The 13,605-nt window shown below is 37.0% G+C and overlaps 1 protein-coding gene across 3 annotated transcripts in view; it reads right to left on the minus strand.

Annotated features, from left to right (window-relative positions):
• Window positions 1–1,240: 1,240 nt before the first annotated feature.
• The window catches only part of FHL5 (four and a half LIM domains 5), a 60,850-nt gene continuing 48,485 nt past the window's right edge, over window positions 1,241–13,605 (minus strand). For all 3 annotated transcript variants that reach the window (XM_011968392.1, XM_011968394.1, XM_011968393.1), the window contains 4 exons: window positions 12,985–13,159; window positions 11,844–12,013; window positions 7,171–7,357; window positions 1,241–2,200 (listed from right to left, as the gene is read on the minus strand). In XM_011968392.1, coding sequence (XP_011823782.1) covers window positions 2,037–2,200; window positions 7,171–7,357; window positions 11,844–12,013; window positions 12,985–13,159 — 696 coding nt within the window. In that variant the 3' untranslated portion in view covers window positions 1,241–2,036. The remainder of the gene's footprint in view (window positions 2,201–7,170; window positions 7,358–11,843; window positions 12,014–12,984; window positions 13,160–13,605) is intronic.

The following is a 13,605-nucleotide window of genomic DNA, read 5'->3' on the forward strand; positions in this document are numbered from 1 at the left end:
TACAAGTCTCATCATGTGCATACTCACCCCCCCTACACACACAGTAAAATGCCTAAACATTTCCAATGATTTAACTAAGAAAACATTACATGCTGTATACTTATCTATAATTGGTTAACAGAGAAGATGTTACATGTTATATATCTATCTAAACCTAAGTGGCTTAGTTTTCACTATGTGTAATGTACTATTATTTTCTATATCATAGATTTAGTTTTACCTGTGAAATTTCATATAATGCAGAAAAAATATTGCTAGTTTTGCCTGTATTTTGCAATGAGAATATGAAAATGTATCTTGGCATTGTTAACCCCAAAATACATTTATAGTGTTCAAATAGTCTATCTAGCAGAACATTTATTAGTATCTCTAAATTGTTAACATCCCTGAATGTTCTTGCATTTTAAACTATTTCAAATATTGTTTCCATGACAATTTTAATTGAATCTCCTGTGATGCTATTTTGGTAATTGTGATCAGCAGTATCTTATAATTAGATTTTAATCAAAACCTTTAATGCTCTAATCTATAATCTGAGAGAAGACACTTATATATCTATGCGGGCTTCTTCTCCTGACCTCCCTCTACTCCACCCAAGAGATGCTATAACCAATGTGATAACTGATCATGGAGAGCAGAGGTTGCTCTCCATTTGTCCCAAGTAATGTGGAAAATATCCAGGGGCAGCAAGGTAGGGTCACGATCAGTTAAAGTCTGGTATAAAGATAAACCTGGTGCTGGACTTCCAACTAAGGCTGTTTACTTCCTGTGTGATCAATAAACACTGACTGACTTGTAGGACGGTTGCTTAGGGTTAGGAGTGCACCTCCTGGTTATGCAGCAGATTGAAGCTGGGGGCACGATTGACTTGGGGTAAGGTGGGTGGCACAGGTGTGGGGGAAGAGTGGGGAGGGCTCCCCTACAGTGCACATTATTGTGCTGCTTTGCAGGTTCGGAATTATCAGCAGTGAATTATTCTTTTTCAGTTTTTATTATTACTAGATTTCTTTAAAGCCCACTTTTATGTCTGCCCATTAATCATCTATGTAATTTTAGAAGGCAAAATGCATGAGGCACAGAGCTAATTATGCATTCTATTATGTCTTTAGATATCTGGATGAAAGTCATGTTCCAACACTCAATCCCTTCCCTAAAACTCATTTCCACAAGTGATGATTTAATGATCTATTTATTTTAAAGGTTTGCCTTTAGGGACAAAGATTATCCTGGTTAACTCCACTTGAAAGAATGACTGTTATTTCATGGAATCTGTAAGCGTTTAGAAAAATCACTGTGGACTTTGAAAACACATTTAATACAAAATGTGTTGAAACCCATGGTTTGGCTATCCCTAGGTAGAAATGATCCCCTTTATACCTATGCAGATTATGAGAGCCACAAAGTCTTCAATTCTCATATTTCATTGAGTAAACACGGAGCTAGCAAGCTGTGGAAACTGTGTATGAGGACAAATTGTAGCTTTGTTTTTTAATTCTAAAGTCAGTATGTGTGAACAAAAAAAGAATGATTTTTGAATCATAACAATTCTTAAATGTGATAATTGCTGATGAATTTACTCTGATCACTTTTGTTCTTTTACCATTCATAGCTAATTTATCACATTACATATAACCAGGAATGCAAACACTAGTCTCATGCATACCTCTCAGTTTGAGCTCTTAGTTTTTCTTTTACTCTTCAGGTGTGAAAAACCTCATTCTTCAGTAATTACATCCACAGCTCCTAGGTATATGTCATATATTTGATTATGAAGAGATATTTTCCTATGTTTCTAACAGCAGAGTGCAGTATTTTGCAAGGAGAGTTGTCTTTGTGATTTAGCATATATTCATTTCTGTTCTACTGTGCTTTGTGTGCCCTTAGAATACAGTTCGATCAAACTGTGTGCAAAAACTTTTCCATTCTAAACTACATTAATATTTTCTAAAACTTAAGTCAAAAATAAGACTGCAACTGAATTCTGGCTTTAGTGACAACAAAGGCAAAGTGGATTTTAGGTGGGAAAGGACTGTCTCCTAGATGTCACTGTCCATCCCGGAGCCACATTTTTGGCAGAAGATTTCCTTGTTCTGGGTCAGGAAGCCTTTACCCACCAAGGAGACAGAACACTTCCCGCAGTTAAAGCATTCGCTATGCCACTGGCTGTCTTGAAAGCAGATAAACTTGGCACCTGTGAGACCTGTAAAGGAATTGGAGAAAAAGATTAATCTATCCTTTCAAGGAACAGATTGAGCATTCTATCATATACTCCTCTAGGAAATGGAGATACAGCCGTGAGCAAGACAACATAGAGGCAAGTAACCCAAAAAAGAATGCTGCTTCCTGGGCCTGTGTCCATCTGGACCTATCCGCTGTAGGAAAGTTCCACCTATGCCACCCAACCAGATTCGCAGCCAAATTCTGCCATAATCTACAGAAGAAGGCAGAATGCTGATATGCAAGTCACGTATTTTTGGAAACAGATAAGGATTGTCTAAGCCGGATAAGAAAATACAGTGTAGCGTAGTGGAAAGAAGGTATAGGTTGTAAAGCCAGAGATATCTAAGTATGAATACATTTCCTCTTTTTCTCTATATGACTTTAAGTTTTCTTAGCTGCAAAATTAAGACAAAATGAAATAAATGTGCACTTTCTAGGCTGACGTCCGATGTTGTAACGACTTTTAGTTTTCTTTCCCCTCATTTTTCTGTGCTTAGTTGTACTTAGATCCTGGCTAACACAGTGAAACCCCGTCTCTACTAAAAATACAAAAACTTAGCCGGGCGAGGTGGCGGGCGCCTGTAGTCCCAGCTACTCCGGAGGCTGAGGCAGGAGAATGGCGTGAACCCGGGAGGCGGAGCTTGCAGTGAGCTGAGATCCGGCCACTGCACTCCAGCCTGGGTGACAGAGCGAGACTCCGTCTCAAAAAAAAAAAAAAAAAGAATACATTCTGGAGTCATATGGTTTGGGACACTATTTCTAGAAAGCCCAAAATAGAGAATTTTGTCTAATCATTCAGCTATCCTAACGTGGTGGCCTTATTACCTCGCTCAGAGACAACTTCAGCTTTTGTTGAATCTGACCAATGAAGCCACGTTATCCAGTGATTGGTTTCTAAGGGCTTTGTCAGCCTCCTCCACTTTAACCTGGGCCTCCCTTGAGCCACACAGTTTCTTTTAAAAGTAGTAGAATTTGAATCGTCAGTGAGGGTCTGATCTCTCTCTCCCTAATGTGATTCCAGGGTATAGTTCAAGAAACTGATTTTGAGAAGTTCCATAAAGGGAGAAAATGTTTAGGGTTTGGGAAGAGGTTGAGATGCCCTAGGCTTGGGTCTTTATTTATTTCGTGTTTTCTCCCAGTAATCTTAGTGCTATTATTTGCTCATCATCCATGGAGTGAGGCTAAAAGAGTTATATAATTCATATGTAATTTCCAAATACTCCATTTGGAATGGTGATGTGAAAGGGTGAATAGCATTCTATTTCAGATACATTCTTCTTAAATAGGATAGTGAACTTCTGTTTCCATCGTAACAAACTTATTTGATGTCTTCATATATAATTTAGTAGTTCATAGAGAAATTTACATCAAATTCCTCTGCTTTCCTTGATTAAATTTATAGCTCGCTTATCTATGATGCTATCAACATTACTTCCTAATAAATGTAAATTAATTATGTACTACTTAATTCCCTTAATGTTATTCAAAACGTTAATAAGCTGACTGCAAGAGTAATGTTCTGTATATACATAAATTATGCTATTCATAAAACTATTACATGTCTAGCATTTTGATACTCATGAGTTTTTCTTAATTTTATTAGTAAGCCTTGTACAAGTGGCAAATATAAAAGCAATTCTTCCAGATTTTATGAAGAAGAAAAACTAGAAGCATCTGACAACTTTAAGAAAGGGCTGAACCAACATGTGAGACGTTTGCAAACTGTTCCAAAAAGGATATGTTTACTCCCTTAAGTCATGAGGGTTATTTGCAGTAAGAAAGTCATCCCTGAAGCGGGTCTCTGGCACCTGTTTTGTCTGGTTTCATAGGTTTCTGACAAGTCAGTAGAATAAGAGCTGGCATTTGTTGAATGCTTGAATGTGTGCCAATCACTATTCTAAGTCTTTATGTGTGTTACCTTATACAGCCCTCACCTTACCTTCATGGGGATAGATATTAGCATCAGTTCCACTTTGCAGACAAAAACTGAAAAATGAGAAGTTTAACCACTTGCCCCAGGTCACCCAGCTAGTAAGCAGCAGACCTACTATTTAAGCACAGGCCAGTTGTCTTTAGAGTCTCTGCTTTTAACCTCATGAAACTAAGTTTGAGTTTCTCTTTGGTAAAGAACATGGTCAAGAACATTAGCATCGCTCTCTGAAGAAACCACAACATTTGAAATTCCTTTTCCTTGAAATAAACAGAGATGGAAGAAAGCAAAGCTGCTCAATTGCTTGTTTTATAAATAAGGCAAATGAAGGCCCCCCACCCTGGAAGTGAGTTAGTCACCCATGGTGACACAGCAGTGGGGGCAGGAGGACCAAGTCTTTTGCTCCTCAGTCCAGAGCACTTTTCACTGCACGAAGCTGCTTCATTTATCCCTGATAATTTAAGGGGTTAATCCTATCTTAAAGGAGGAGAAAATATGGTAGCTATACCTGGAGTTTGTTCAAATGAAGCAGTTCAATGTGCTGGGTTTTAAAAATTATACTTGGTGATTTATAGGTAGATTTCTCAGAGCTTTTTAAAAAAATTAATGGATTAATTAATCTTAATTGACAAATACAAATTGTACATATATAATGTGTTGCTTTTGTATATGTATACATTGTGGAATGGCTAAATCAAGGCAATTAACATATCTATTACCTTATATACTTTTTTTGCGTGTGGTGAGCACATTTAAAATCTATTCTCTTAGCAATTTTCAAGTATATAATACATAGTTGTTAACTGTAGTCCCTATGTTGTACAATAGATCTCTTGAAATTATTTCCCCTGTTTAACTGAAATTTTGTATCCTTTGACCAAGAATACCTAGCTTCTTAAAGTGATATAATAATCAGATGAATGCCAATTTTCTGAAGACATGTGACAGTATCAGATTTCCAATGGTACATCAGTTCAAATAGCTCAATTTTAAAGAAGCAGTACTACAGGGTCTATAGATATTTAACAATTAGATCAAGAAATATTAAAGTGAGTTGTAAGTTTTTGCAGGCATTTCAGTCTCTGGTGTCTCGATCAAAAAGTTTAGAAAAGAGATTAAAATAGTTATTAGACATTTCCTGTGGACTGAAGAGTCTGAATAAAATATATAATATTGCATTTAGATTACTTTTGGGTCAGATTGTTTGCTCTTGATCATCCTCATATTTTTGTGCAGAACGACGTTGTTTTTCCATCTCAACTTTAAAAGCCTGGGCTCAGTGGTCTGGAACAATCTATGAGAAAAATCACTTAGGCACATGAATCTGTGATATATCAGAATTGAAACTCAAGTTCAGGGCTTGTGTAGGCTTTTTGCAGATCAGTATTAGCCATCTGGATGCCCAGAGAATTTTGAAACCTATTTTGAGTTGTTAATTTCCTTATTTTCTCATTGAAGTTCCCTTTTTTTCTGTCCCGATTCAAGAAAAGTATTGTTATAAAATAAATGGACTGTGATTGCAGATTTTACTAGGGAGATTCTGGAGCTCCAGGTACTGTTGGGTATCTGAAAGTCCCATTTTCTAACTAAAATCAGTGGAGATAGTGGCTTGTTCTCTTGGCTATAGGAATTGCCAAATTTGTAGAAGGCAAGAGAGCAGGGTGGTTAAAAGCATGGACCCTGGAGCCCAGTGGTGTGAGACTGCTAAGGCAAGTTCTTGTAAGGGCCAGGAAGGTGATCTAGCTGAGTGATGCAGACAGGGTGCAAGGAACAGAGAGGGCATGCCCAATGCAATTGAACAGCCACTAGTTCCATATGATGATGACCCTGCTGGTTAATGTGGAGACAGCTTGCTCACCCAATGGTAGGTTCTTCCTCTACTTTTAGCTGCAGAGATGGATTTTGCATTTCCAAACATGTTCAGGCCAAACATCACCTACCTGCTGGCCAGATGTAGCCTGTGGGCCAGTGTGAGATCCTGACACACATGGTGCTCCATCTAGAGAAATAAGACCATGCCGGTTTTTCTGGTGACGCCCTCCCTTCCCTTGCAAGTCAGTGAAAGCCTGCCAAGGTGGGGCTTGCTGTGAAACTTTTTCTTTCGGTTGGAAAGTGCATGAAGACTCAACTTTTATTTTGTTACATATTTGAAGATGAAGAAGGAGGAAAGGGATAAAATAATCTTTAATTCTATGGTATGTAAACTGAATTAAAAATTGAAATATGATCTAAGAATACTAGGAATAGAAAGTAGATATACAGTTCTGACACATTATTAGGTGACTATAAATTGCCAGAAAGAATACCTGCTGGATTTCTCAAGTGTCATGCTAGTTTCAGTTCCTTTATTATAGGATTAGCATTTTAAAGGTGTCTCTGAGGAAAAGATGTATTTTTTTTTTACCTTGAAAACCTCTTTAACATGGATCGATTTATCATTAAGAGGGAAATTTTTTTTTCAGTAAAATGCTATCTTGTTTTCTTTCATCTACTCATAAATGCACTTCATAATTGCACGTGAATAGAGAAAAGAGAGTAATACATTTGTTAGAAGCATCTTAAAATGAAGTTTAATTAATTACTGACCTATGTTGCCCTAATTATTACAGCTTCAGATGTTCTATACAATAGTGGAATTTAATTAAAACCTTCCTAACTAAAGGATGCTTGGTCCTATTTTGGAATTAAGCAGGATTCTGATTTATGAGTACTCTTTCCTCCCACTCAAATCTTAATGAGGCTGCAAGCAGACCTCCTTGTGAAGGTCTTTTACTTAGAGTCAGTACCATTAGGTTTAGTAGGTAGTTACCTTTACTGAGTATAGACACCCAAATTATACTTTCCTTGAATAATCCATGTAATATTTATGCTCATATATTTGCACCCACTTGTGTTTATCTCAAAAGGAAACATAAATGAAAGCTTCCCATCCTTTAATCGTATTTCCTAAATTAACTAGACAGCGTTTCATATAGTCATAACTATCTCATGGCAAGATCATATTGAACTGAAGAACTCACCACTAATGGGTTTGGAACAGGCTACACACTTGTTGGCATATAGATGATTGTAGCAGTCCACGCAGAATGGATAGTCGTCTCTGGACATAAACTGCTCTTCACAGAGATCTTTCCTACAGCCACTACACAGAAAACACTCTTTATGCCATAGCTGGTCACAAAATGTTATCCCACCTGAAGTTATCACCTGCCAAAGACCACAGAAAAGGCAATGACCATGGGAGCCATTACAATTCAGATCATTTCATGATTCTCTTGAGATCCTAGTATCTCTGGGGATTAAAGGAAGCAAAAAGAAAAAAAAAAAGATCATTTCATGCCTTCTATGTCCACAACTGGTGCTTTCGGCTACTCTATTTTCATCTTAGGATGTTCTTTTCCTCAAAAAGTCATTAAAAAATTAATTACATGAGAAACCAAAGGTTATAGGAATTAATTGGAAGTAGAAAGAAATAAAAATTATTGTATATTTTTCTCCTACAATGAAATAGAACAGAGGCAGGGCCATATTGGACTCAGGAAGATGGGGGAGAAAACCACACATGTTCTTTATTCACTTCCTCATACTTCTCTGAATTTTCTTAATTTTGGTTTTTAAAGATCTGCTGTTAGAGCTATTTTCTATACTATGTTCTTATAACTACCTGTCTAACTTTAGGGATGCTTAAAAGAATTTTTCTTTTTCCTGAACTTTTTACACCAGGTACAAGAATATCCAACAGCAGTAACTCTGAAGGGAATTGGTAAGCACCATTATTTGTTGATAACGACTACCATTTCTTAAGTGTTCTTTCAGTCCTTAGCATCGTGCTAAGGATGACCTCTTCTGAATATTCTCAACACCTCTACATAGTAGAGACTATTATCTTTCCCTCTTTTCCTATGAGCAACTGCTGAGGGTTACAGTCATTAAGTTACTTGCCATCGCCACAGTGAGCTAGGATTCAAACCTGCATGGTCTGACTCCACAGCCTGTGTGCATCACCATTAATACCATACTGAGTCAAGGTTACCTTGCACAGATAAGCAGTTGAAAATCCTTGCTGAATGAATGAATAAATACCAAAGAAAAAAATAGTTGGAAAGCGATTCCAATATTGTATCTAGCAATGGGGCGTTGTGGGAATCAGAACTCAATGGAGTGAGCCCTGGTTGTACATTGAGCCTTAAGGTGTTATGTGAAGTGTTTTGCCAGAGATGTAATTAGTTCTGCATGAGATAATTTTTTTTCCTAAATGAATTTAATCCATGAATTCTACTTTTTAAAAGGCTGAGAAATCTTTATTTAGAATCAGATGGATAAATATTGGGCAATTTTTCTCGCGTAACTATTTTTAAGCCATATCACCTTTTGAATTTACAGCTAATGAGCTCTTAGAGTTGCTGCAGATATTGGAATGTGTTTTTGTAAATTTTTGTAATGACTGAAGCAATGGGATATCTGAGGTGGTTCCCACAACCTTTGAATCAAATTAACTAGATAGTAAAACATAGAGCCTATTTTAAGCCACCTCCTTGTTTACAAACTCGAAAATGTTATTTGTCTGTGACATAGACTTGTGAAAAAATTATTCTAAAAATATTTTTAATCGTATAACAAATATCTTAGAAATTAAAGATATTTGATATGAAAGATATTTTCCTAGAGGAAAAAAGCATACTATTCTGAATAAGTAAATGGGAAGCATAATGGTGTGATGGAAGTAAAGCAATTTAAAATACCCCCTACTGACTTCCAATGCCCTACAGCAGACACAGCAGAATTCATGATTCCTTTGATTTGTTTGGTCTAATGATTAGCAGGCAATGCTTAAAAGATCTGAAACTTGAAAAATGTATTCACAGCAAAATAAAACTACTAAAGACTGTTTAATTAGAGACAAGAAACTCTGAAACATTAGAAATAGTTTGCTTGTGATTACATTCCTTTTGAAGAGGTAGGAAGGTTAAGATGAAGTCTAATATCTAAGTTTGGTTTTCACCACTGATTGATCCCAGGATTTAGAACAAGTTTCTCCTCTGAAAAAGTGGAGGCAATAATGATTTTGCACTCAGTAGGTGACAGATGAAGAATTGAAGAAGACGTTTAACTCCTTTTGAAACTTGAGGAGTTCGAATTTGAAGGGCTTGTAGTTTAAAATCATTTGCTTTCTGGAGGAAAATAAATCTTAGTGTAACAAAATAAAATCTATGGATTTTAGAGCTTAAAAGTTCTAAGAGCCTGATTGTCAGGTCGTTTTTTCTTTGTTTTAAGAAAATATTTGGGTTTTGGTTTGGGTTGAAAAAAATTGTTTAGATTGGATCATCTTGATCAAAAACATATCCAGCTTTTTAGAAAAGGACTTGTGGTTTTAAAAACTAAATAAAAAATAATCCGGTATGTCATAATCTGTCTACTACCCAATATAAATATTTTGTAAATGTTTGGTGACTTCAAATCATATCCTAAATATAGTTACAGGCTCCAATAACCTGGGAAACATCAGCACTTGGCCTAGACAGTGCTCAGCATGGATGTACTAAAGAAGCTTCACTCTTGAATTGTTATAGCATTGAAAGAGACTTTATATTGTATCCAATAAATGATTTTAAGATAATTCTCACAAATTTCATTACTGTTTTAGTCTAAGTCTTTAAGGAATGAAGTCTAAAATTGGCTAACTCAGTTGTCTCTCAAAACAGTGAGATGAATCTATTCATTTTATTTCCAGCATGATTTTAATTTCTTTAATTTTTAAGTTTTGTATATTTTTTAGAGATAGGATCTCATTGTCACCCAGGCTGGAGTACAGTGGCTCAATCATAGCTCACTGCAGCCTTGAATTTCTGGACTCAAGTGATCCTCCTGCCTCAGCCTCCCAAGTAGCTGGGACTACAGGCACATGTCACCATACTTGGCTAATGTTTAAACTTTTTTTTTTTTTTAAATAGAGACAGGGTCTCACTATGTTGCCCAGGCTGGTCTTGAACTCCTGACCTCAGGCAATCTTCTGACCTTGGCTTTCCAAAGTGTTGGGATTACAGACATGAGCCACCATGCCCAACCTCCAGCATGTTTTTAAATGCTGTCATTGGTAATTCTTTGGAATTCATATGTCACGTGGTCATATGGCTTGATTGCTGCTTGTAAAGTCATTTTCTAAGCTAGTGTTTTGGTAGAGTAATGAAGGTCTCAGTCATGAGATTATTTTATATCATGTCATCAATTACAATTCTCAGCCATCAGCATTGTATAATTTAATAATTATAACTTAGTATAGTATATTGCTGCCTCTTTAAATGAAGTACTGGTATTGGTTATGCATGTTAAACAATCACTGCATGTGTGTGTATGTGTATGTGTGTTCACATATGCGTGTGTAGAAAGTGGTAGTGTGACTTCCAGCTGTCCAGATATACAAACGGGCTTAAGAGTTCTCCCAAAGTGGCCCATAGATAAAAAGTACTTTGAAACCACTATACTAATCCAATGTATTTTCATGATTCAGCTTTCTTATGACAATTTATGGTGTCATTTTAAACTTATGATGCCTCAGAGATCAAGGATTTCTTTGAGAACATCCCATATATATTATATGGAATGCAGACAGGCTTCATGAAGGTGTTAGAGCTACTTTTTCACATAAAAGCTTAGAGGATAAAAAAAGAATTGGATGAAGTTTACTTCAAAAAAATCACTTTTTTTTTTCTCTTAGAAAATGTTTTTAGAGTGGGAAGCCAAGTCAGAAGGCTGTACATGATCCTGGAGCTGGAGTGAAGGAACTTGCTGCCCTTAGTCTTCTTTCTGTCTTTTGTCTGCTGAACGTCCCCCATGATCTTGGCACTCTCTTGAGCTGATTGCTCTACTCTTAGGAAATACAAAAGCTTCAAGTCAAGAAGACATTTGCATTGCTGAGAAAGAATGTGAAGAGTTAAACGCCCTGTTTAACTTGGTTCCCTTAGTCACTTTGTGAGGCAAATCCATATTTCTCTGAAACAGTTAATACTGAATGGATCAAAAATTATTTTTTAAGAAATATCTGTATTCAAAGAGAGACCTGTGCTTTTCTCTCAGAATACGTGAGATCTTGTATAAAAGCAGTGAATGGGCCAGGTGTGGTGGCTCATGCCTGTAATCCCAGCACTTTGAAAGGCTGAGGCAGGTGGATCACCTGAGGTCAGGAGTTTGAGACCAGCCTGACCAACATGGTGAAACCCTGTGTCCACTAAAAATACAAAAGTTAGCTGCATGCAGTGGCAAGCACCTGTAATCCCAGCTACTCAGAAGACTGAGGCACGAGAATCTCTTGAACCCGGGAGGCAGCGGTTGTAGTGAACTGAGATTGTACCACTGCACTCCAGCATGGGCGACAGAGTGAGAATCCATCTCAGGAAGAAAAAAAACAAAACAACAACAATAAAAAAAAAAAAACAGTGCAATAAACTGGAATACCAAATCACTTGAGCTGTTTGGAATATTAAATTCTTGCTGTGGCTGGAATTTTATGGTTAACAAAAAAAAGATGGTTATCGTCATCGTGACAATTAGTGGTTTGGACATGTTGAAAGTCCAAACTACTATGGGTGTGTGATTGCAGATATAGCGTAACAATATCAGTTCATTCCAAATATACGATACAGCTAAAAAGAAATGGTTTGAGTTTCCCTAGGCTTCACCCTCTTTAGAAAATTACCTTCTTACAAAAGTTGCAGTAGTGAGCAAACTCCTTCTCAAAACACGGCACACAAAAATTGCCACTCTCTTTGGAGATCAAAGGCTTTGTCCCTATAGGTTGTCGGCAATTCTCACACACAAAACAGGTTTCATGCCAGTAGTTTCCTTTAAATTCCATTTTGCGGGAACCTGTACTCCAAAATTAAGGACCTGTTAGTATAAGTCAAGCATAACACAGATCAAATTACTTTACGACGTTTTAAGTTAAGATGATAAATGAATTGTCCTTTTAGAAAAATAGCATTTTTTCAGGTTCAAAAAAACCCATTCATCTGAGGAAAAAAAAAAAGAAAAGGTTGGTAAAGTTCAGCCATGGTGATGGACAATCACTCTTACACTGAAAAGTCTTTCAAGCCCTTCATAACCTCTAATCTGGAGATGTAAAAGTACTTCGAATGAAGACTCCTAATCGTTTTACATGGTTTGGATAAATTGGGCCATCAAAATCATTACAGGGGTATTAAAAATGCCCTGAGCACAACTACTGAGACTACGCTGTGCAGTTATGGCCTTCTAGAAATTCTCTGAATCCATAATAAGAAAATGAGAGAGCACGAGTGAGACAGTAAGATTGAATTATGTTCTTATGCTGCTGTCCATAGAGATTGAGAAGAAGATCAAAATATAAAGAATCAGTCCTTGCCAAAAGTGGAATGATATACATGAACCCTGTCTTCCCTAAGAGAGAATAACAATGACTGATCCCCAAAACAGTTTGTGTCAAGCTACGAAATGACAGTTGGCCCCAGTCGCCAATGATGAATCACTCTTTCTGATGCCATTCATTATGCCTAGGGCACTGCGTTTAATGTAGTATTATTGCTATAAATTTTTCTTTATTTTATGGGTGAGGTTCTGGTTTGAAATGTTTCAATGAATTAGACTTTATGAAAATACACAGAACACTGTAATTTACCTATTCAAGGATAATGAATGAACAATCTTTTTATTTCTAAGGTACACGGAAGGAGATTGAGAGAGTAAGAAAGATGTCTTTCTCAAAACCAGGGTTTTGGGAGCTGCAGCACTCCTCATGTGCTGGGACTTAATGAAAAGCATGGCAGCTTCAGTTAGAGACAGGAGCCCCCTTGAGATCCTACCAGGCATGATGGTCCTCTTGCAGTGGAAGCACTTGGAGGAGCATTCGTTAGAATAGCACTCCGTGCACAGCAGGCGCTCATCCTTGGCAGCAAAAGGCTTTTCCACCAAAGAGTGATTGCATTTGGTGCACTTGAAGCATCCTTCGTGCCAGTGCCGGTCTTTGTAACAAAGATCCTTTGAGACAGTAAATAAAAGTTAATTAAATGTGGTTGTGACAAAACAGGACATTTTATAAGACAAAACTGAACACTCCTGGGACTCTCATGTCAGTAGGTTGTGCTAGTAGCTTGAGGGAAAGTTGTTACTGAAACTGTTACCCATAGAGAGGAGACTCTCTGGGGTAATTAAGAGCTAGAGCCCAGGGCTTTCTTGGTGGGTCACTTAAGGCAGCTGGGAAAAAACAAATGAATTCTCTGCTGTGTCTTCAAAATTTGCCTATATTCTTTTTATAAACTACAATAGAGGTTTTTCGTGGAATGATTTTTTAAAATTTTGGGATACAATGTTCTATTACTTTTTGAGACTTATCTAAAAAGCAAACAAAAAATAACATCACCTAAGTAATGCAAACGCAGAAAGAAAGGAAGAAAGACAGAGAGAGAGAGAAAGACATTTGGAGG

The sequence above is a fragment of the Mandrillus leucophaeus genome, unplaced genomic scaffold, assembly GCF_000951045.1.
Source record: "Mandrillus leucophaeus isolate KB7577 unplaced genomic scaffold, Mleu.le_1.0 Scaffold841, whole genome shotgun sequence".
NCBI classification, from domain to species: Eukaryota; Metazoa; Chordata; class Mammalia; order Primates; family Cercopithecidae; genus Mandrillus; species Mandrillus leucophaeus.